At 48.5% G+C, this 23,072-nt stretch overlaps 2 protein-coding genes across 3 annotated transcripts; both read left to right on the top strand.

The window, feature by feature from the left end:
• The first annotated feature begins 3,959 nt into the window (after nt 1-3,959).
• ABCF2 (ATP binding cassette subfamily F member 2) lies at nt 3,960-17,147 on the top strand. Of its 2 annotated transcripts, none has more exons than XM_036899560.2 (15): nt 3,960-4,112; nt 4,735-4,933; nt 8,654-8,866; nt 9,325-9,507; nt 9,593-9,764; nt 10,915-11,010; nt 11,926-12,028; nt 13,106-13,201; nt 13,378-13,497; nt 13,581-13,670; nt 14,013-14,123; nt 14,623-14,685; nt 14,876-15,004; nt 15,604-15,807; nt 16,529-17,147. In XM_036899560.2, the coding sequence occupies exons 2-15, from the start codon at nt 4,777-4,779 to the stop codon at nt 16,664-16,666; spliced, it is 1,875 nt and encodes a 624-aa protein (XP_036755455.1). In that variant the 5' UTR covers nt 3,960-4,112; nt 4,735-4,776; the 3' UTR covers nt 16,667-17,147. The 2 variants fall into 2 exon arrangements, with proteins under 2 accessions (XP_036755455.1, XP_036755456.1); XM_036899561.2 differs by lacking the exon at nt 3,960-4,112 and adding an exon at nt 4,229-4,648.
• Nucleotides 17,148-19,665: 2,518 nt separating this feature from the next.
• LOC118919555 (histone H2B type 2-K1) lies at nt 19,666-23,004 on the top strand. Its single transcript, XM_036899564.2, has 2 exons — nt 19,666-20,592; nt 22,676-23,004. Exons 1-2 carry the CDS (start codon nt 20,464-20,466, stop codon nt 22,910-22,912), a joined length of 366 nt encoding a protein of 121 aa, XP_036755459.1. The 5' UTR covers nt 19,666-20,463; the 3' UTR covers nt 22,913-23,004.
• Nucleotides 23,005-23,072: the final 68 nt, after the last annotated feature.

Below are 23,072 nucleotides of genomic sequence, written 5' to 3'. Positions count from 1 at the left end.
AGGACTTCGTCATGAGTACCGAGTAAACACGTGGCAGACGGGTGAGCATGGGTCCTGCCCTCAGGGAGCTGATGGTTGAGGGAGGCTGACATGAAACACATACTGACATAAGGAAACTATAAACTTAGGTAGAAATCACAAACTGTCATACGTGCCATTGCAGAAAAGTAGCGTCCTGTGGAAAAACATGTCAGGAAGAATTAAATATGACAGAGTTTGGGAATACTGAAGTCCAAAGGTTCAGTAAGTTACCCAAACTACAAGTGGAGGAGTTTTCCAGGCAAAAAGCAGCATGGAGGGCCCCATGAAAGGAAAGATACTGGGCCAGAGAATAACCAGGCAGGCCAGGAGCTTGGAGGAGAGGCAGGGCCTTCTAACAACCACAGGGTTGGCTCAACCAGGTTGGCACATCCCTAGAGGGCACTTTGGAAGAGTATGGGACAATTTTGTTATCAAATAGTTGAGGGGAGGAGCCAAGAATGCTAAATGTCTTGCACATTGCAAGACAGTATCACAGAGGGAATTGTCTGTCCCACAGGGCTTTCAAATGTCCTACTCAACATTTATGTAATTGAAAATAAAATCATCTGATCCTTGAGCCTGTGTTTTATATATAATTTTTATATATAACAAAATAATTTTGCATGGTTGTAACAGGCTGAATTTTCACAGACTGTAACTATCATGTAAGTGGAAAGGAGATTGTACTTGGTTTTGATTAGGAATTTACTAAGAGTTACCGTTTTGGAGAGCTATATTGTGGACAGCAATGTCGCTCATGGTATTCTGCCTGCATTTGTATTGCTGCATTCAAAGTGATCTTACATATAGGTACAAGCATATGACTAATTGTTTTTTTAGCATACTGTAATAACTTTATTAGAAGGGATTTCCTTTTTTTTCTGCTGCTATGGTTAAGAAACTATCGTTTTTTGAAATTTATGTATATAGTTAGGTTATACCACGTATGAGCTTTACCTCAAAATAGTAAAGGGCATGTTACAAAAGAATGTTTGCTATTAAAAGGGAACATTGGGGCTGGTAGAGTTAAGAACCACCATTCTAAAAAGTATATAATAACTCACTGGCACTGTTACCCTTTACTGTGTTTTGGTCTTATCCTCAGACTTCAGTTTGATCTCCCCTCAGCAACTGGCACATAATAGGTGGTAAATGAGTAACTGGTTAGAAGAGACTCTGGGGAGCACAGTAGGGACACCCTCATGGAGTCTGGAAGATTCAGGTTCCAACTAGCATTGTCCAATAGAAATACAATGTGAGCCATATTTGTAATTTAAAATTTTCTGATAGCCACATTTTTTAAAAAGAAAAAGCAGGTAAAATTAATTTGATTAATATATTTCATTTTATTATTACATATATTCAAAATATTATCACATGTAATCAGTATAAGAAATTGAGCTGTTTTACATTTTTTTCCACATGCAACTCCAAAATCCAATGAATATTTTACACTTACAGTATTTCTCATCTTGGACTAGCCACATTTCAAGTGCTCCATAGCCACATGTGGCCAGAGGCTACCACATTGAATAGCATAGTTCCAGGCCCTTCTCAGTTATTATGTTTGTAGGTAATTCTGGATGAGGCATTTTCTTCCTTGGCTCTCAGTTTCTTCATATTTTAAAAGAAAAGTCTAGGCCACAATGTTTTTGCTTCTAGCACTGACCTGTACTTTTTCATATACATCCAGTCCTCCTCTCCACCCACATCTTTCTCTCTCCCTCCCATTTCCCCATTTCTAAGTCCTCTCATCTCTAGGTCTGTTCCCTGCAAGAGATCTAAACCTGGTGTGGGAATGGCAGAACTTCTAAGTGGCTAACAAGTTTTCTCAGCCACTCTTCCTGTGCTGAGGGAGACTCAGCCCAGCAACTGTTGATTCATGGGAAATCACGGATGCGGTTGGTTGCTATGCAGCTGGATTCAGAGAAGTAACTAGCTAATCTTTTTCTTGCCCTCGCAAGCCATTTGACAGACCTGGAGTAACAGAACTGGGAGATTCCTCCCTCAAATTCTGGCACTCTCCTACCAGCAGTGTTGTTTTATTAACAGCTCTGTACTTTCATTTCCAATCTTTAAAGTGGTAATAATCCAACCTCGGACTTTGTTAGGAGGATTAAATGGGATGGCATAAATGTAAGAGCATAATAAATAATAGTTCTCTGGAACCTGTAATCTGCTGGTAGCCACACATGTGAATGAGGCTGGGAGAGGCAGGCATACTCTGTAGATAGTGCCCCAGGAAGCTAGGTGCTGGGATGAATGATTTTATGTGATCTGCATTCACACATAACTTCTTTGTCATAAAGAAATGCTTTGAAGTCAATTAACTATTCTTTTTTCTTTACCTAAACCAATACTTTTGCCCATAGTAGATGCTTAATATTTGTTAAATGTATTACATTAAATAAATATCTAGTGCATAGGTAGGCAAGGATTTTACTAGTAGCAAAGGCAAGAAGGAAGCCTAACAGAACTCTGGCCAAGTAACAATTAGCTAATTAACAAGAATTAAACCAATCTTTCTAACAACCATGAGGTAAGTACTATCAACATTCCCATTTTACAGAGGAGAGTCTGTATTTTGCTCAAGGTCACACACTGTAAATGGGTGAGCTGGATTTTGAATGTAGGCAGACTGCCCCCAGAATTCATGCTCTTAGTTATGCCGTGTCAAGTGAGGTCCCTGCCCAGGTACACTCCAGTGGCTCACAGAAGTCACTTTTTACATGGCACTTATCACCTGAATATCTTGGTCTGTTTACTTTTTAAATGTTCCTCCTTAATTGTGAGCTCCCTGAAGTCAGTGAATAACTTGCCACCATGGCAAATCCAGCATCTAGCCTTGAGCCTGACATATAGTGGGCACTTAGTGGAGGGTATTCTAGAAAGAGGTATGCTCAGGGCCATGAAGGTATGAAATAACATGCCTTACTTGAAATACAAGTAGTTAAGAGTCTACTGGATCATCCAGTTTGAGGAGGAAAACTAGTAAGGGACAGGAGGGAGCTCCTTTTTTAAAAGGGTCAGGGAGGCCACTTTTGGAGAACATGCTCAGAAGGAGTAAAAGCTTTCTTTGCTTTCTGGCAGTTATGTCACTGATGGTGATGCATTGTTGGTCACAAGCCTGAAGAAATAACATGGGGCACAAAGGGTCTTGTATTTGGGAATACAAATTCGGGATTTTTAAAAAATTAAAGTATCATTGGTATACAATCTTATGATGGTCTCAAATACACAACACAGTGGTTCAGCATTCACCCATATTATCAAGTCCTCACCCCTCCACTGCAGTCTATCAACATAGTAAGATGTCATAGAGTCATTGTATTCTCCCTGCTGTACTACCGTCCGGTGGATCTACCTATATTGATTGCCAATTATAGTGCCCCTTAATCCTAACAATTCTGGAACGCACAGGCTAAGAAGCCAAGGTTCAGGATCACATTCAGCACCTTCTAAAAGTTTGATTAACACTGGACCAGTCTCTAAAATCTCGGTTACACGAAACGAGGACGCCCGTCTTTCAAGGAGGAAGTCTATTCACATCACCTTAGTAGTACTGCGCTTCTTTCTCGCTCTCTAAACCAACCACCTCCCCTTCTCTTCCCCCATCTCCCCATTGTTTCGACCCATTATCGCATGCTGCATGCTGGGAAGTGTAGTCACTCGCCCCGCTCCTGAGCCGGCTGTGCGGCTCTATAACTCGGTTATCTCCACATTTTTCAACAAATTTTCGAGAGGTGGGGTAAAGCCTGGAAAGCCCAGCCCGCTTACCCTAGGAGCAGTCTGGGAGTTGCAGTTTACAGGGCCCAAAGCGGGCAACCTGGCAAAGGATTCTCGGACTCTAATTTTTCCAGTTTCGCGCATCCTGATGACGTCAAGAAGACCCGCGAGGCCCCCGGATACGCGGTAGTTCTCGAGGAGGGGTATCACTTTGACCTCCTCGCCTGAAGGACAACACTTCCCAGGAGTCCGCGCGGCGGCGCGCCGATAGGCGCGCGAACCCGTGATTGGCTGGTAAGCCGGCCGCACGCGGAGGAGCCCCCAGGAAAAGCTCTGTGGCGACAGAGGCCGAGCGGCGAGGCCCAGTGAGTTGGGGGAAGGGGCGCTGCGGGGAGGGTGCCGGCCGGTGGGGAGTGGGTGGTGGGGAGCACGAGAAGAGGGAGGGGGAACGGGGTTGGGATGGAGGAGACTGCGAGGGAGAAGAAAGGACCAGGGGAGAGAAGCTGACGAGCGGGGACTGGAGAAGGTTCGGGGGGTGGCGAGGGAAGACCCTGAGAAGACTCACCGGGCGGAGAGCGAGTGCGATCCGGGAGGAAGCTGAGCCCGACGGCCAGGTGGTGCGGAGGAGGCCCGAGGCAGACAGGAGAAGGAAGCCGGCGAAGTGAGGCGGCCGCCGGAGCGCGGAGCGCGAACTGGGAAAACGGGAGAGCGGACCGCTGCCGAGGGGCAGAACTGCTCCCGGACCAGAGGCCCGTGAGGAGGAGCGTTGAGGCAGTGGGGATGGGGGACAAAGCCTGAGGGAAGAGATGCTCGGGTTAGAGGAGCGGCCGGGAATCAGTACCGGCTTGGAGACCCTGAGAAGCTGGGAGCGAGTGGGCAGCAGCGGAGCTGGGGATCGGAAGTTCGAGAGGAAAGTCCGTGAGGGGTGGAGCAGGCCCCGGCACTCTCCTGGAAGTTTAGAATCGTGGGGTGTTTGCCTTCCTTCAGGCTTCCTGTAAGAACAGTAACATATTCCTGTGGTTCATCATCATGCCTTCTGACCTGGCTAAGAAGAAGGCAGCTAAAAAGAAGGAAGCTGCCAAAGCACGACAGCGCCCCAGAAAGGGACATGAGGAAGACGGAGATGCTGTCACAGAACCACAGGTGGCAGAGGAGAAAAATGAGGCCAATGGCCAAGAGACCACAGGTGAATTGAGGGACAGGTGGGTTTCTGGGATGGTTGCTACCACTTCAGAGGCTCAGAATCCTGATGCTGGGGGCGCTGGGGAGTGTATCTGACACAAAACTTTTCACAATGAACGAAACCAGTAGAGTTGGAGCTTGTTGGTCAAAGAAACTGAGCATAAGGTTCTCACACATGATTAGGTGACCAGCAAATGTGGGAATTGTGCTGTCTTGCCACTTTGCTAGACTGAGGAGAAGGTCTGTTCCCTGTCCCTTTCTCAGTTCCCATTTCTCCACAGGGTGGTCAGGGTACTGGGTGCTTTGTCTCACTATACCCTTGTCCTGGGGATCTTTGAAGGCAGAGATCGTGTCTTGGGTAATACTTTTTTGTAGGACCAGACTTGTAGATAGACATACTAAGTAAATGTTTGAAGAGGGGAGGAGGATTACTGAGACAAATCATAACAGAAACATAGGAATTGAGAAAAAGAGTAGTTAAAAATGACTGAGAGGTGGTAAGAATTATCACCAAAATAAGAATTATGGGAGAAAACTGGTGCATTAAAGTCAGGCCATGAGGAAATCTTATTGCTGCCCAGAGTAGTAGAGGGATGTGAAATTAAGAATGATGGGAGTAAGCGAGAGGTCTGAGTTGTGATCTCTAAAGTAGAGAGATGGGGTCACCTCCAGGCGCTCAGGAACTACAGTTAAGCAGTATCTGTCATCAGCTCTGTAGGTACTTTCTGGATGAATTGGAAAGGGAGAAAACTGAATCCCTCTTTGAGATGAGTGTCCACTGTTCCTATTACAAACTTTTGTTCACCTTTCCTCCTAGGAACATAGAATTTCCCAGGTAACCCAGCTGTAGTAGCCCCATTTCATTAATACAGGAACTTTGGTTTTCATTCTGCTTGCTTAGGGAGCTACTGTTATGAAATGTGAAGTTTGTTTTCTTTCCAACCCTCTCAAAACATTTCTTATTGCCAGGAACTAGTGTCTTCAGTTTTCGTAATTAGTGGGTCATTTGCTCCCTCTCCCAGCACTAGGTTCTCTCTCCTCCCTGAGTTTGGGATTACTTGATGTTGCAGGTCACCATTCTCCAACCTTTATCAATTCCCATTGCCACATGACTTCCCTTAAGTAGTAAGATATGGAAAAATCAAGATAAATATCAAAGAATCTGATAGTCAGAACCTTTAGAATATGAGACTCTTCCAGTTAGGCACTGTAGTTCAGCTTGTCCCCTTCTTCAGGGAATGAGTAAATGGGATTTCTTGTGAAGTCTACAATATACTCTCTGATGAGTTTGTTCCAGAATCCTCTTTTCATTTATTCAGTGCTTTTCACTTATCCTTTGAGCCTATTCTGTGGGATGCTGTAGGCTAGGACAGTGAGATATATTTAAGTATCTTATTATTGAAGCTTGGGAGATGACTTAGGTCATAGATGCTATAAACTGGAAGAGATCAAGAGAAAATGTTGTGTAGCTCCCCCTTAATTTTGATCTTCCTCTTGTGTGAGCAGTTGGAGAGCTAGACCAGGAATCAACAGACTTTTTCTGTAAAGATCCAATTAGATATTTGTACCTTCATAGGCCATATGGTCTCTGTTGAAGCTGTTCAACTCTGCCGTTGTAGTAGAAGGTAGCCACAGACAATATGTAAATGATGAGTGTGGCTATGTTTTTTTTTTTTTTTTCGCTATCATTAATGTACAATTACATGAACAACATTATGGTTACTAGACTTCCCCTATTATCAAGGCCCACCACATACCCCATTACAGTCACTGTTCATCAGTGTAGTAAGATGCTATAGAAACACTACTTGTCTTCTCTGTGTTATACTGCCTTCCCTGTGTCCTCCCACCGCCGTACGTTATACGTGGTAATCATGATGAGTGTGGCTGTGTTTTAATAAAATTTATTTACAAAAATAGGCAATTGGTCAAATCTGGCCAACCTTTTCTTAAGCCACCGGCCTTCTAAACTAAGAATGGTTTTTACATTTCTTAAGTGGTTACATTTCAAATGGCAATATACATACCTATATAATAGTCCCCATTTTGCCACTTGACCCATAAACCCCAAAATATTTGCCCTTTAAGAAAAAGTCTACCAATTCCTGATGTAGGTTATAAGCTTCTCTCTAGTCCATCTTCTTCTCAACATGTAGAGCAGGGATTGGAACAAAGCAGGGCTTTGGGAAGCCTGATAACCTTGTAGAAAAGAGAGACTTAAAATTCCTCTCTTTGGTCAAAACAAAAACTTTGACCTCCAATTGAAAAGTATTCATCCCCAACACCTTTGTATAACACACTATACCAGGAGCTGAGGTTGATCTGGAGTGACTGCCGTCTGTCTGATGGGGCAGCCGCTGCCCTCCATGCTGGCTCCTTGCAGGCAGAGCAGGTCTAGCAGCAGGGTGGTCATGGCACTAGCTCTGTAATCACCAGGCATGATGGGGTGCTCAGAGAGTGACCTAAGACTAGCCACCACACGCTCTCTCCCTTGAAGCTCTTTTCCCACGCCTGCCTGTCAGAGGAGGGCACTGAGCTCTCTTCACCCTCTCTGCCCATCTTTACTCTTCCTGAAGACAGGCGTGCAGGCTTTTGTCACTTGGGGAGTTCTGTTAAAATTACTTAGGGAATACAGCTGAGGGTAACAAAGACTAAAAAATCACCTTATTTCTCTTTTGGAAGAAAGTTAACCTCTGCCCCCAATTCTGTCCCGCTTTCAACAATACCTTGTAGGCTCTTTCCTTTATGGAAAGCTAGGATAGTGCACTAGTTAGGGTCATGGGTTTTGGGGTCAGACAAACCCTGTTTTGAATTCTGGCTCTCATTTACAAGCCTTTTTTTACCTTGGTTGTGTTATTTAAAACCTCTTGATTTATTAAATGGGGATTATAGGTGTATATCTCGTAAGGGTTATGAGGATTAAGTTAAATGGGGAATGATGAGTAATCCAGTCCCAGGCACAGAGTAAACTCAACATCTATTAGCCAGTTAATATTAGCATTCACATTACAGCTCTTCCCAGCCGAAAGAAGTAATCCTGCCCGAAAAACCACAAAGGCGGAACAGCTAGTCTCTTACCTTGCGGTCAGTTTGCATCTCAGAAACCCTCAAGACCTGGGAACTTACGGTTTTCCCAGCCTTCACTCTGCCTGCGGTCATCCCTCTGTGCCCCTCGCACTAGCCTCTTCTGGGTGGCATAGCTTCTTAGAAGCACCATATGGAAGCTCTCTGGGTCATGGAGTAAGGGAAGTGAACCTCTATAGTATCTGGTTTCTTTTGAGCATTAGGCTAACTCTTTAACACATGTATGGCGGACACTTTGGAATTCTAGCCATTCCCCCATGCATTTATGTCATATAAGAACAAGAGAAGTTTGAATTAAAAGGACGAGTTGTAAAGTAAAAAGTGTCTGTGAAAACAAGATATTATGGCAGAGCTGTATGCAAGGGATGCACCCTTTTTAAAGCTCACGAACCATCCAAGTCTGCTAACTTGAGCCCAGCTCCTTCAGGACATGTCTTTTCAGCATTTGGATCTTTGTGTGATAATACTTGTATGCCTAGTAAGGGGCAAAATCCACAAACACCCAAATAGAGACTTGAACCCTAGAACCTCAGATTAAAAGTCTGGTGCTCTCCTGACTGAGCTATCCAGATGGGCCTTTTTGTGTGAGAGCTGTCTGTCTTACAGCCCTTCCCAAACTGCTTTTCTTTTCTGTCGCCAGAAGTGGATTTGCTGACCAAGGAGCTAGAGGACTTCGAGATGAAGAAAGCTGCTGCTCGAGCTGTCACTGGTGTCCTCGCCTCTCACCCCAACAGTACTGATGCCCACATTATTAACCTCTCCCTCACCTTTCACGGTCAAGAGCTGCTTAGTGACACCAAACTGGAATTAAACTCAGGCCGTCGTTATGGCCTCATTGGCTTAAATGGAATTGGTGAGGCCCTTGGAAGGCAAGGTGGGAGGTAGTTCTCCTTGGCTCATCTGTCTCTCAGAAGGAGTTTACTTAGCACCAGCTGTGTACAAAGCAAGGCGTTTACAGTTTGGGTAGGAGACCAGATATGCCCAGGGAAAAGGAACTAGCAATACAGAGCAGTATGTGGTAAGTACCACATGAGTAGTTATAGGCAGTAGGTGCTGGAAAAGGGTGGTGGGGAGAGTGGGGAGGCTGCTGTAGATGAACAGACCTCATAGAGGAGGTGTGGGACAAGAATTGGAGGAAAGTTGAAAAGGCAGCCCAAGAATGGGTGGGAGGCTGATAACAGGTATTGAATAAGGAGGGAAGGTACTCAAAAAAATGGTGAGGTCGAGGTTTGCCTGAGCGGAAGAACTGATGTGGGGAATGATGGGCATAGCCATGCTGAGTGTCTCCTGTTCCTTGCCTGCCCCTCTCAGGAAAGTCTATGCTGCTGTCTGCCATCGGGAAACGAGAGGTGCCCATTCCTGAGCACATCGACATCTACCATTTGACTCGGGAGATGCCTCCTAGTGACAAGACCCCCTTGCAGTGTGTGATGGAAGTTGACACAGAGCGGGCCATGCTGGAGAAGGAAGCAGAGCGGCTGGCTCACGAGGATGGTAGGGCGCCAGGTCCAGGGGCACGTGGGTGGGCTGCCTCCCGGGAAAGGCCTAGAGAGCCTCATGGGCCATGCACTGCCCACAGCGGAGTGTGAGAAGCTCATGGAGCTCTATGAGCGACTGGAGGAGCTGGATGCCGACAAAGCAGAGATGCGGGCCTCACGGATCTTGCACGGACTGGGCTTCACACCTGCCATGCAGCGCAAGAAGCTAAAAGACTTCAGTGGGGGCTGGAGGATGAGGGTTGCCCTTGCCAGGTGAGTTGCTCCCTCCTCCTCTACCCTCTGTAGCTCCTAGTCTTTCTCAGGGTTGGATGCCCATTCCGGTGGAACTGTTTAGAATAGGGGTCAGTGGTCAGTAAGTGCCAAATAGGATACAGACATTGATGATGTGAAAGGGATGGTGTGCTGTGGTCAAGGAGTGAACTTCCTGACTGAAGTGGTCATTGTGGGGTTTCTGGCACAGTGTTTAGGAATCGTAGGACCAGCCCTAGGTAAAGTGGTAGAGAAGGTCTGTTTCTTTTTTCTTCCTAACTTCACCCTTTTTTGTGCTTCGGTCCTTCTAATTCTTGATGTATAAAGGTAAAATGTTAGACAGCTATTAATTTATCTGTCCTTCTCATCCTCTTGTAATCTGGACCCAAAGCGAGTTTCTGTAGACTGTCATTCTAGCAGTTACTCCAGAACATTCCACATTAAAGAGGTGGCTGCTTATCCCACTGTTCTCTGCCAAGTGCACTGGCGAGGCTTGACACACTGCTTCAGCAAGGCTGCTTGTGTGCCTTAGAATGTGAGCGCACTGGTTCCATGTGCTAGCAAAGGTTAGCTGCCTTAGGTTCACCTAAGGAGCTTTAAAAAATACAGGTTTCCTATTCTCTCCTTCAGATCTATGGAGTTTGGTGCCCAGAATTCTTGTTTCTTTCTAAAAGTCTCTGCAGGTGTAGTGACTAGATACGGGAATCAGAACTGACTGTTGCTTCTCCTGTCTTGGGATTCCATCTAAGAAAAGAACGTTCTTTGGTCTCCTTGCTAGAGTCTTGGCAACCCCACCAGATAGGTTCAACCTGTATACTTTTTGCTTTAGCAGTTTATATCCTGTCTATCCTTTTGTCTTTCCGAGGTCACCAACTTCAGGGCAAAAGACGTTAGACTCATAAGGACTTCTACAGCCTTCTTTCCAAACTGCGCCGTCCCTCTGTTTCTCAGCCCTGTTTTCTGCCCTTTAGTCTCCTGTCTTCAACTCTTGTTTCCCTCCTAGTTGTCCCATTTCGTCTGAGGTATAGAACTTAGTATTGATTTCAGGACTCAAGCCAGGCCTGCCCAGAAGTGCAGGTAGCAGGCAAGGTGGTTCCCTCCGGTGTAGCACCTGTTGGGCTCAGGGTGGCCCTTCTCCTTTCCTGTCCCCCAGAGCCCTCTTCATTCGGCCCTTCATGCTGCTCCTGGACGAGCCCACCAACCACCTGGACCTTGACGCTTGTGTGTGGTTAGAAGAGGAACTGAAGACGTAAGGGGCTGGGAGGGGGGAGTGGGCAGGTCCCGAAGGTGTGTGGTTGGAAGAGGAACTGAAGACTAAGGGGCTGGGGGGAGGGATGGGGTGGGCAGGTCCCGAAGGAGCAGCGTCCGAAGGAAATGGCTGCCCACAAATAGGGCAGTATTCAAAGAGTGAGAAAATGAACTGAGGTGAGGCCAGATTGAAACAGTGGTAAGAACCCTTAGGGCAGGCTGTTTGCATGCTTTTGTTTAGTCTAAAATATGTGAATTGTTGGTTTTTTAACTTTTTTTTCTCCCAGTATTCAAAATACCTATATTAAAGACAGCATTTTTTTCTTAACTGTATATATATATATATATATACACACACACCATATGAAGGAGACTCCCATCTGAGGTCATGATGCAGTGACACAGGAAAACATAGTTGACAGGGCAATGACCCCTCTATGACTGAAGAGGTGGGCAAACTGGAATATTGTACCACCTCAGAAAGCAGGCATTCAGTGGGCTCTGCAGTGACTTGTACCTTCTTTCAAAAAGAACAGCTGATTTTTACTGCACCTGTTCCAGCTCTTCCCACCCACAGTTTTGGATACATTTTTGGGTGTGTTTGTGTATACACAGTTGTGTTTTAACCATCCCTGTTACTACCATCTCCATTCCATTCTGTTGAAAATTAAAACAGAAGATAGAGGAAACGCAGACTGCCTCACCACACTTTGAAAGGCAGCAAACTGTCCTTACTTGTAGATTGTGCGCTGGCGGCTTAGATGCTGAGAGAGCCAGGAGTTGGCCATTAAATCTGAAGGGTGCTCAGGGGCAAGAGTGGGAAAGATGAAGCATTTATGGGTCTGACTCTCAGCTCACCTGTTGTGGACTCCTTACCGTTTTGAGGACCTCTCTAACTGGTTCTCTGGCTTTGCAGTTTTAAGCGCATCCTGGTCCTCGTCTCACATTCCCAGGACTTCCTGAATGGTGTCTGTACCAACATCATTCACATGCACAACAGGAAATTGAAGTACTATACGGTGAGTGGGCCCAAGTGTCTCCACAGTAGCCTCTGTGCTTACCAAGCCCTTAAAGTTCTTTACAAAAGAAAAACAACTAGGCTTACTTTCAGGCCATGGTCCATAGATTGGCAGCCTGTGCACATGGAGTGTATTTGTTTTATGGCAGAGAGGGTGACTTCTCATGCTGCTCAGGCAGACCCTGCTGTTCCCTGCCTTCTTGAATGGCTACTTAACTGCTTCCTGACAGCCAGCTCGCTTAGCCCTCCTTCCACAAAGAAAGGAAGTCAAGATCTCAGCAGCCCACTTCTCTGCCTTGCCTTTTCATTTTCTGTATTTTGAAAATGGTATCAAATAAAAAATGAAAAACAGCAGTCCTCCTCAGTCAAAGTTACACTCACCATGGAAGTGTTAATATTTTTTATGTAGTTTTCTATGTAGTCTTCTAGAAATTTCCTGTGTACGTAGAGGCATTTGTAGAAACATTCTGTTATGTTTGTTGCTTTTAAATTTTAATACTTTTGGACTGCTTTCCATATAAAATATATATGGTCAGTCTCCTTTTCGGTGACTCTGTAGTGTTTCAGTGTGTGGCTGTCCTGTAACTTGTCAGACCCTTTTGATGGATGTGAAAGTTGGGGCCGGTTGTTTGCAGGTAGAAACCATGGCAGTGCAATGGTGCAGGGTTTGCCAGGGCCTAAGTCTGACTGGCCTCATGTCTTCCCTCCTGGGGGCCGTTCTTGTAGTCTTCCTGGGGCCTCAGCTTCTAGGGGTGGGGAGTAGTAGGAGGTGCTCTTGGAAGGCGGTGAGCTTGTAATGTCCATCTGACAGGGCTGCTGTTAATGCTGTGGCTGTCTTTGTGGCTCATCTGAGGATTTGATCTGGGGCCCTGCTCCGGCTGAGAGTGAAAGGTGCCCATTGTGAGAGCACTCAGATTCTAGCTTAGGATATGCTTCTTGAATGCACTTCCTCTTCCCCTACCACACAGTCTTATCGCCAGGGCCAAGTCAGATGCCATTCCACATCCTCCCAAACCCTGAGTGAGCACCCACGATTGAAGGTAAAGCTACCTGCCTCGCCTGGTGCATTTCCCTGCAGGGTAATTATGATCAGTATGTGAAGACACGGCTGGAGCTGGAGGAGAACCAGATGAAGAGGTTTCACTGGGAGCAAGATCAGATCGCACACATGAAGGTAGGGCAGACACAGAGCTGAGCCCACATTGTCCAGGGGAGTTGGATTGATGTTATCTGGGAAGTTGAGGGTTGCTGGAGGAGGTCCAGAAGAAGTTGTCATCAGTTTTCACCCTGCATTTAAGGTGAGTTGTTCAGCGCCTGCCTGCACCCCAAGCCCCCTTTTTGTTCTCTCAGAACTACATTGCTAGGTTTGGTCACGGCAGCGCCAAGCTGGCCCGGCAGGCCCAGAGCAAGGAGAAGACGCTACAGAAAATGATGGCATCAGGGCTGACAGAGAGGGTCGTGAGTGACAAGGTGGGGAACAGTTGGATGAGTTAGGTGGCCTAAGGTGGGGCAGCTAAGAAGGGACCTAACTTGATAACTCCTTCTCTTCCTAGACACTTTCATTTTATTTCCCGCCATGTGGCAAGATCCCTCCACCTGTCATTATGGTACAAAATGTGAGCTTCAAGTATACAAAAGATGGGGTGAGTACACGTGTGTGGTTGGGAGGCTGGGGTGCATTTTACAAGGTCAGCATCAACTGGCCGGAAGAGTCTTCGCTGCCACCCCTACTAATTCACGTGGCGCACGGGGGTTTTCAGGAATGGCGGCTGGGGTGCCTCATCCAGGGACTCCCTATGCCCCCTTTTCAAGTACTTGGAGGAAAATTACCCAGCTAGGTTGGCAGAAGAAAGCAGTGGGTTGGGGTCTGCCGTGCAAGCTGCTTCCCTTCTCCGCATTCCTCCAGTGGTTGCTGGGGACTCGGCAGGGTTGGTCTGCCAGCCAGGTTGATTTGTCTTCTTCCGTCTCTCTCTCACCCACCTCAGCCTTGCATCTACAACAATCTAGAATTTGGTATCGATCTTGACACACGAGTGGCTCTGGTGGGGCCCAACGGAGCAGGGAAGTCAACTCTTTTGAAGCTGCTAACTGGAGAGGTATGCTGCCAGGTGGGGGCGTGGGACCTGAAGACTGGGGCTTAGCGGGCCTGAGGAGGAGGGAGGGTATGCGGGGCCACTGCGGTAGGAGGGCCCGAGTGCTCTGGTGGTGAGTGAGCCGTCGGGGGGGTGCGGGCAGTGCTGAGATGGAGAACACGCGCGCGTGTGTGTGTTTATTTTAGAAATGTATATTATACCTACATCTGAGTGCTTTCTTACACGGTATAGCTCATTTATAGTAGGTATTTTAAAACTACTGAATAGATTGTGGTGTATCTCTGCCTCCCTTGAGAACATCTGTTTGAGGATCTCTTCCTAAATATTTTTAGAGTGGCCCGAGTAGCAGTCTGTGAGGTGGTGATGTAGATCCTGTGGAGGAAGTTGTATGAGTCTTGTTCAGTGTGAACATGTTTGTTTCCCCACTCTGCCTATGTCTGATTCTGACCAGGTTTCCTTTTTTACGTGCTTATCCTTCCACTTACTACTATTTTCTTTCTAGCTGCTGCCCACAGACGGGATGATTCGAAAACACTCTCATGTCAAGATAGGGCGTTACCATCAGGTACAGACCTTGGGGTAAGGGCAGTTGCCCAGCGTGGGAAGGGGGCTCATGTGACCAAGTCAGCTCTTACCTGCTTCTCCTGGAATCTTGAACAGGTGCCTGAGTAGAGAGTTACTCGGCAGGTGACAGCAGGGTTCTTTTTGAAGTGGGCACCGGTCACGCCTGGGTGGGTGTTCCTTTCTGCCATTAGCATCTACACGAGCAGCTGGACCTAGATCTGTCGCCTTTGGGGTACATGATGAAGTGCTATCCGGAGATAAAGGAGAAGGAGGAAATGAGGAGGATCATCGGGCGATACGGTCTTACCGGGAAGCAGCAGGTCTGGAGGGGGCAGGGGAAGAACCCCAGGTGGGTGGGAGACTCTGGCTGGAAGGTCAGGGAACGCTGTCCTGGTGACCCCGTTTTGGAAGCTACCCCAGAAGTATTTTTCTTTTCTTTTCGCTCCAAAGAGAGCCACTACCTTTCCCTCGCCCTCTGTTGTTAGTAGTGATTCACTTAGGTTTTGTTGCGAGGGAGGGGCCAGGATAGTGTGCCGGTCTCTAGCCTGCCTCACCCAGACTGACAGGATGAGCCATAGTGTGTGAAGGCGAGGGAAACTGAAACCTAAAAAACAAGTTACTGGATTCAGGTCTGGACTGAGGGTCCACAGGATTGCTGCAGTTCATTAAGAGTTAAGTGCCAAGAGCGTGTGAGGTATGGCCTCGGTAATGACAAGGTCTTCAGGCTTCCAGATGTATCCCTTTCAGGCCTTGAGAGACTAAGAGCTGTGCCACCATCTTGCTGTGTGATCTCGTGTTTTCCTGAGCTCCACTTTTTGTAAGACGGTGATAATATTAACGGAGGAGCCGTGGGGAAAGGTGAATCGTGCTGTGTGGTAGGGGTAACATCAAAGTGTATGAATGTCACGGTTCCACTTAGGTGAGCCCGATCCGGAACCTGTCTGATGGGCAGAAGTGTCGCGTGTGTCTGGCCTGGCTGGCCTGGCAGAACCCCCACATGCTCTTCCTGGACGAGCCCACTAATCACCTGGATATTGAGACCATCGATGCCCTAGCAGATGCCATCAATGAGTTTGAGGGTGGTATGATGCTGGTCAGCCATGATTTCAGACTCATTCAGCAGGTGAGGCTCCTGGCAAGGGCAGGAGGCCAAGTAGAGGGCATCTAGGAGAAGGGTGGGTGGGACAGTTGTGGCCCATGGGGCGCATGTCGTACATGCTTACTGGATTTGGCAAAAGGGCTCAGGGCCCTCAGACAGGATGGTGAGGAACAGATCTTAATGGCTCTTGGAAAAAACTTAGAAAGCCTTAATGGAAACACTCCATTTTTTCAGTAGCTATTTGAGGATGTTAACCTTCTTGGCATTGTTAGCCAAAATCAGTGAGGGAGTTGGGTAGAAAACAGGGTGATATTACTACTGTCCCAAGAGTCTTTGACCTAGGAGTAGTAGTATTACACTAAGGAGGATTTGGGTTAGACAGAGGGCAACTGCCAGTTCTTGGTGAGAAAGCAGCTGCCATTTCTCAAAGCTGAGGGGAAGATGGGGTAGAGAGAGCGAAGCTGAGAGTGAAGCCTCTGAACAGATCTAGGCCCTGCTGGGGGCCTGGGAATTGGGGTGACCCAGCACACTCTGGCTTGGAAGGTTTCAGGCCTGCTGGCCGCCATACTGCTGGGCTGACATCCCAAAGAATGTAAGGTAGTGAAACCCTGAGCTGGACCTGGGGCCGAGGCTTGGGAGGTGGGAGGGTGGTGGTGCCTTCCTGGGTCCCTGAGAGAGTCTCCTAGGCCGGGATGGGAGAAGAGAGTGCTGGCCAGGATTAGTAAATCTACTATTTGCTTTCTAGGTTGCACAAGAAATCTGGGTCTGTGAGAAGCAGACAATCACCAAATGGCCTGGAGATATCCTGGCTTACAAGGAGCACCTCAAGTCCAAGCTGGTGGGCGAGGAGCCCCAGCTCACCAGGAGGACCCACAACGTGTGAGCCCTGACCTGGGCCAGGCCAGGCCCCTGGGGCCGCACTCCTGCATTGCTGCAATACCATTCCCCAGCCCCTCCCCGACCCCACCTGCCTTAGCTGCCCTCTGTGATCTTACCCACAGCTGGACAGTACCTCTCTTCCTGTCCTTCCGGTTACTTATGTCCATGTCTGGACTCGGCTGGCTGTTCCTGCCAGCCCCTTGCTGGTTACTGACCCCAACCGTGATGCAGCCAGAGGTACCTGAGGGTTAGCCCAAGGACCCATGCCCTGGGCTGGCCCGTGAAAGAGCTTAGGATCCTCGTTTTCTGGGTTTTGGTGATGTTGGAGGAATACCCCCCAGCCCACCACCCCCATTCCTTTCTGCTTCTGGTTTGGAGCTCTGGACTAGGGCCTCAGTCTTGGTCAGTTTTTAAATAATTATTTAACAGTGTAACTTTTAGACTTATGTGACATCTACAAAGTGTCCAATAAAGAAAGAAGCAGCCACGGTCCCTACATTCATTCTCGGGCCTCTGGGCCCTTCCACCCTGTAGTGCCAGTAGTCCCTTCCCCTCAGCAAGAGCTGGGCCGGAGTCAGGGAGATGGATGTGGACGGAAGGCCAGTCTCAGGACCTGAAAGGACTCCTTCCCCTTTCTGCTGATTAGAAATTGTGCCTTTTTTTAGGCCAGTGCATCAGAATCACCCAGAAGAATCAATAGATCAGATCACTGGGTCTTGCCTCAGAGTTTCTGGTTCAGTAGGTTTGGGGTGAGACCAGGAATTAAAATGTCTTAACAAGTTCCCAGGCGAAGATACTGCTGGTATGGGGGCCACACTTTGAGAGCCACTGTCCTGGAGCATGTTTTCCAGAGTGGTCTGAGGCTTTCCTGCCAGACCTATACCACAGCACTTGGGGGTGCTTATTAAAAATGCAGACTTCCAGGTTCCAGATGTATTGATTCCATTTGGTGGGGTGGGGGAGATGGAGAAATGGTCAAGAGCCTACATTTTCATACTGAAGTTTGTGAACCACTGTTTCTGGTGGGATACAGAAAGTTTTATTTTACCATCCACAGCCTTAATTTTCATTAGCACTAATTCACTACATTCCAGGGCTCTGCATAGCCTGTCTGAACTTGAATAGCACTTCCAGACTTTGTGTCATCAGGCACACCCCCGGGCATCCTTATTTACCTGTGTGGATTCAGCACTCCACCTGAGAAACCTCAGCAGCCATCCTTGTGGAACAACACACACAGCCATGATTTATGAGTGCTCCTTATAGTACATGTAAGAATGTGTAAAGTCAAGTCCTAGATGGTGTCTAAACCCCCAAGGAGTTCACAATCTAATGGGAAAGCCAACAAGATGAGAGAACAAGACAGGAAAGGCATAAATAAGAGGCTAAACTGCAACTTAGGATACACAGAAGGACTCCAAAGGGAGGGCAGTTTCTCAGGAATAGATAGCTAGAAAGGCAGGATCGGTGCCCTAACTTGAAAGCTGAGTAGGCTCTCAGATGGCTGTGACATCTGAGAGCTGCCCTGGACAGATGCAGCACCAAGACCATCAGGCGGGAAGCTGCAGCGGAGCCCGGACGGCTGCGCCCACAGTGAGGGGCTCAGACTCCTATCCCACCCTCCCACCCAGAGGGGCCTGGCTTTGCCGCCTTGTGCCTTGCATGGGACCCAGAGCAGAATGGCCCTGTCTGTCAGTCTGTCCTGAGTACCCGGGGTCTGGGTTACGGGAGAATAGTCCTGGGCGTGAGCTGCTGGGACAATGGGAACAGGCAAGAGCTGCTACTTCAGCCAAGGGAGGGCCTGGGTGTGTTGCCAAAAGCGCTCATTAAACTCTGGGGTCTCGGTGTGGTGTACCTGAAGTGTGTGCTAAGGGAGGGGAGGGCATCAGAACAGGCTGAATGGAAGTAGGGTAGGCAGCTTGTCCAAAACAATCTCAACCCCGCTTAAAAAGCCCACAAAATAATGCAAAATAGTTCAACCATTGTGGAAAGCAACATGGAGGTACCTCAAAAAACTAAAAACAGAAATACCATTTGACCCAGGAATTACACTCCTGGGAATTTACACCAAAAAAGATCCCAGATTCAAAAAGACATGCACCCCTGAGTTTATCATACACTATTTACAATAGCCAAGATATGAAAGCAACCTAAGTGTCCATCAGTAGATGGATAAAGAGGTGGTATATGTACACAACGGAATATTACTCAGCCCATAAGAAGAAAACAAATCCCACCATTTGCAACAACATGGATGGAGCTAGAGGGAATTACACTCAGTGAAATAAGCCAGGCGGAGAAAGACAAGTACCAAATGTTTTCCCTCATCTGTGGAGTGTAACGAAGCAAAACTGAAGGAACAAAACAGCAGCTGACTCACAGACTCCAAGAAGGGCCTAGTAGTTACCAAAGGGGAGGGAGGGAGAAGGGGAATGAAGGGTATTATGATTGGCACACGTGGTGTGGGGGTGGATCACAAGGAAGACTGTAGCACAGAGAAGACATAGTGACTGGCATCTTACTATGCTGATGGACAGTGACTGCAATGGGGTGTGGGGGGTCTTGATAATATGGATGAATATAGTAACCACAATGTTTTTCATGTAAAACCTCCATAAGAGTGTATATCAATGATACCTTAATTTAAAAAAAGCCCGCAAAATAATTCTACAAGTGCTTAAATTAGCAGTGCCTTATTCTGGTCTAAGAATTACCCTCCTGGATCTCTTGAAACAAGTCTTACCACATAAAATGTGGGGGGTGGGTAAAGAGGTAGGCTTAGTGAGGGGCTGGTTACTCAGGCCTGCTCTAACCCACTGGCAGGTGATGCTTCTCTTTGCTACTCGGCCCCACCTCTTGATTGGGAAAGCCCTCTGCCCCCAGCCTAGACTTCTTACGTTGCTCCAGGTTTCTTAAATCATAGAATTCGAGAACCTGAAATACCCATGGAGGTGCAAAGTGAGGCAACTTTCTCCGTTTAACAGCTGCCTTTTTCTTCCCTTCCCTTTGCAGCCCACTTCCACAGGGACCCCTCATCGCCTGTTTGTATGGAGAGCATCTCCGGTTTCTCTGAGGGCTTCGTCCTTGTCAGACCCTCCCAGCCTGCGGTTTCCTGCTGCCTGCACCTAGTCTGGGCTCAGGTTCTGCTGCGTCTTCCGCCTTCAGTCCAAGCTTCTCTGCACTCCGCACACACTGATTCCGCTCTACTCTTCATACTGTTTACCTTTCTCCCATTCTTCCCATTTAAATTGTAGCCATCCTACAAGACCAGCTTTTATCCATGAAGCCCCCGCTGATTCCTGACGCCTTCTCTGGCTACTGTGGCCCCTGCTGATTTTGCTTTTCTGAACTCTGTCCCTACCACACACTTCAGCCCTTTGACTCTCCCCTAATTGTTTCGCGTGACCCAGGCTCGTCCCTTCAGCTGTGTTGCAGGGCTCTGGGGGCGGCCGCGGAGTGTGCCTGTGTCCCTCTGACACCCCGCAGCTCTCGGCCCTGCTGAGCGCGGGGGGAGCCGGGCGCTGCTGTGGGAACCAGGCGTGCGTACAGCCAGGGATGAAGGGGGCGAGCGCGCTGGTGTGGGTTCCCTTATTCAGACACAGGAAATCGCTTGGTGGGGAGGAGGAAGCAATTAGGCTCTTTGAAGATTAACCCAGGGCCTGTTCTGGATAGGGTTAGGCCCAGCCCCTCCCTCCCACCACCCCCATCCCAGGTGCCGGCCCCCAGCCCCACCTGGCGGGCAGCCGACTGCATAAAAGTACCCCCAAGGGGCAGGAGGCGGCTGCTAGGAGGAGCAGGAGGATGAGCCCTGAGCACGGGCAGCAGCAGCCTGGGGGCCGAAGGAGCCGTAGTTCTGGGGACAAGAAGTCCAAAAAGCGCAGCCGGCGCAAAGAAACCTACTCAATGTACATCTACAAGGTGCTGAAGCAGGTGAGAGCGGGGAGCTAGCACGCGTGCGTGCGGAGCGTACCGGCCCCGGCCTTGGCAGGTCGCCGAACAGTCAGGACTGTGTACTCCTGGCACTGAGGCAAGTGGCCCCCGGCACACCGCGCACCTCTTGCGGGGGCCCTGCTGCATCTCGGAGGTCCCTATAGCCTCTCAGTATTTGTCACGGTTGCAGGAGACATTTAAAAAGCATGTGCCCCACTACAGTCCAGAAGCTTAAGGGCTTTTGGACAGTTACGTGGAATGTTAGATGGGGCTTAATTAAGACAATGAATACCACAAGCAAGTGCTGGGCTGAAGGTGATCAGGTACCACACACACACGTGGGACAAACCAGAAGTCCTAGTTAGTGGTGGCTGGAGCAAGGAATAACTCGCGTGAACTGCAGTGTTGGGGAAAGCCTTCCAGAAGACAAGTGGCACTTGGTGTTTGAGGGCCTAAGGGGCAGGTCTGACTCACAGAGGAGGCACTCGGGATCTGAAAGGCTGCGCATTGACTGAGTCACATGACCTGCCGCAGCAGAGGTCAGCCCCTCCCTCAAGCTCTGGGCCAGCCCCTTGCCTTCTTCCTGCTTGTCCCATCCCCCAACCCGCAGGAGCTGCAGGTCCCTCCTCTTTGGGCCAGCTACCAGTGCACCTACAAGAAGCACCTACTTCTGGGACTCACACACTAACAAAAATTTTTGAGCACTAGTGGGTACCCCACATCCAGTGTGTGGAGGTTCTGAGGACACACAGCTCAGAGCCAGGGCCAGGAGGAGGCAGGGTGGCTATGTTGCCTGCCCAGGGTCCCTCCTACCTGCCTAAGAGTCTTACCCCTTCGTTAGATTAGCTCCAGAAGTGAAGCCTCTCTAGTCTGAGTCCCATTAGTAGTTTAGGTGACCTGACAACCTGGGTCTCTGGGATGCTTGCTTTCTGGGGGGTGGGGGCAGCACTGGTGTGGATTGGCTGAAAGGGCAGCAGCAGAGGACAGACTCCAGTGGCCTAAAGAAAGTGGGGTGGGAATGGGTTTTAGTAAGCCCTGCAGCTTAGTCTAACTGGGGCTCAAAAACTGTGGGAGAAGGGTTGGACCAGGACTGGACTTGTAGAGGAGAGCTGCTGAGTTACCGTGCGCTGCAAAACCTGGCATCTCACTCACAAGCCTGAGGGGAGTGGGCTGTGAGGACAGCAGAAGGGGTCTAGACTCAGCTCTCCTGCTGTGCGTGGCAACCCGAGCTGGCGGGGGGAGGGGCAGGTCTGGAGAAGTCCAGCTCTGGTTCTGTCTCCACCGTTGGCTTGCTTTATGTTGTCGGCAGTCATTTATCTCCCACTTTACAGGGAAACAATGTCTGCCTACTCAGTTTTTAGGATTGTTATCAGGCCCTTGCCATGTGTTTTACTAGAGATCACCTAGTTCAAAACTTACGTGATAGAAGAGGAAACTGAGACGCAGAGGCAAGTGCCTTATTCGAGGTCATACAGTGATTCGGGGTACAGCCACAGAACCTGGGTCCCCTTACTCCTAGTCTGGTGCTGAGACGTGCCTTATGAGTGTGCCCTCTGGAACAATTAGGTAACAGTCTACCGTGTTAAGTGTGAAAGCCCTTTTGGCTGGTGCCAGGCCCACCTTTAGGGACTTCACCTCCCGCAGTAGCCTTCAGTAGGCTCCTACAAGTATTCAGAGAGGTGTATTTACAATAACAATCTAATAGAAAAAACAAACCCTAAATGTCCATTAAGAGAGGAATGGGTTTTAAACTCCGTGATTCATCTGTACTATGGAACACTATGCAAATGCATTAAATGGAAATAAATAAAATGCTGTGTAACTGATTCCATTTGTCAAAGATAGATGCTTACATGCACTTATACAAGGAACTTAATAGCATTACCTCTTGAGGGTGGGAGAAACGTTTTTAAATTTGGATATAGTAGTTAAAAAAACCAAATGCCTGTTTCTGTGTCTCTGGGCCTCTGGGATGAGGCTAGTGGGCAGCCTTGCAGTCCTGCCTCTGGCTTCCTGCCATCCCCAGCTTGGGCGGGTGTCAGGCAGAACCTCTTTGTTAACGGCGGTCCTGCTGCTTCTGCAGGTGCACCCTGACATCGGCATCTCTTCTAAGGCCATGAGCATCATGAACTCGTTTGTGAATGATGTGTTTGAGCGGCTGGCCAGTGAGGCCGCCCGGCTGGCCCAGTACTCGGGCCGAACCACCCTGACATCCCGGGAAGTCCAGACAGCCGTGCGTCTGCTGCTGCCCGGAGAGCTGGCCAAGCATGCGGTGTCCGAGGGCACCAAGGCCGTCACCAAGTATACCAGCTCCAAGTGACCCGGGTCCAGTGTTAATAAAGGGCGAACTGCTCCCGTGCACTGTGGTGATTTGAAGTAGAGCTGTGGGAAGGTGAGGTATGATGTGGAGCAAACGTATCGTCACTTTATGCCTGCCAAGGTGGGGACAGTCATACTTTCTAAAAACTGCTTTCTGGGTG

Source organism: Manis pentadactyla, chromosome 7 (genome assembly GCF_030020395.1).
Source record: "Manis pentadactyla isolate mManPen7 chromosome 7, mManPen7.hap1, whole genome shotgun sequence".
In the NCBI taxonomy this organism is placed as follows: Eukaryota; Metazoa; Chordata; class Mammalia; order Pholidota; family Manidae; genus Manis; species Manis pentadactyla.
The sequence above is the reverse complement of the archived record's forward strand: the minus strand, read 5'-3'. Positions and strand labels throughout refer to the sequence as shown.

Excerpts from the sequence above, each read along its gene's own strand:
- ABCF2 (XM_036899560.2), top strand. The coding sequence starts at position 4,777 with ATGCCTTCTGACCTGGCTAAGAAGAAGGCAGCTAAAAAGAAGGAAGCT. Across the intron at positions 9,508-9,592 it reads GCGGCTGGCTCACGAGGATG|CGGAGTGTGAGAAGCTCATG; the intron begins GTAGGGCGCCAG and ends CACTGCCCACAG. Across the intron at positions 14,124-14,622 it reads TGAAGCTGCTAACTGGAGAG|CTGCTGCCCACAGACGGGAT; the intron begins GTATGCTGCCAG and ends TTTTCTTTCTAG.
- LOC118919555 (XM_036899564.2), top strand. The coding sequence starts at position 20,464 with ATGAGCCCTGAGCACGGGCAGCAGCAGCCTGGGGGCCGAAGGAGCCGT. Across the intron at positions 20,593-22,675 it reads TCTACAAGGTGCTGAAGCAG|GTGCACCCTGACATCGGCAT; the intron begins GTGAGAGCGGGG and ends CTGCTTCTGCAG.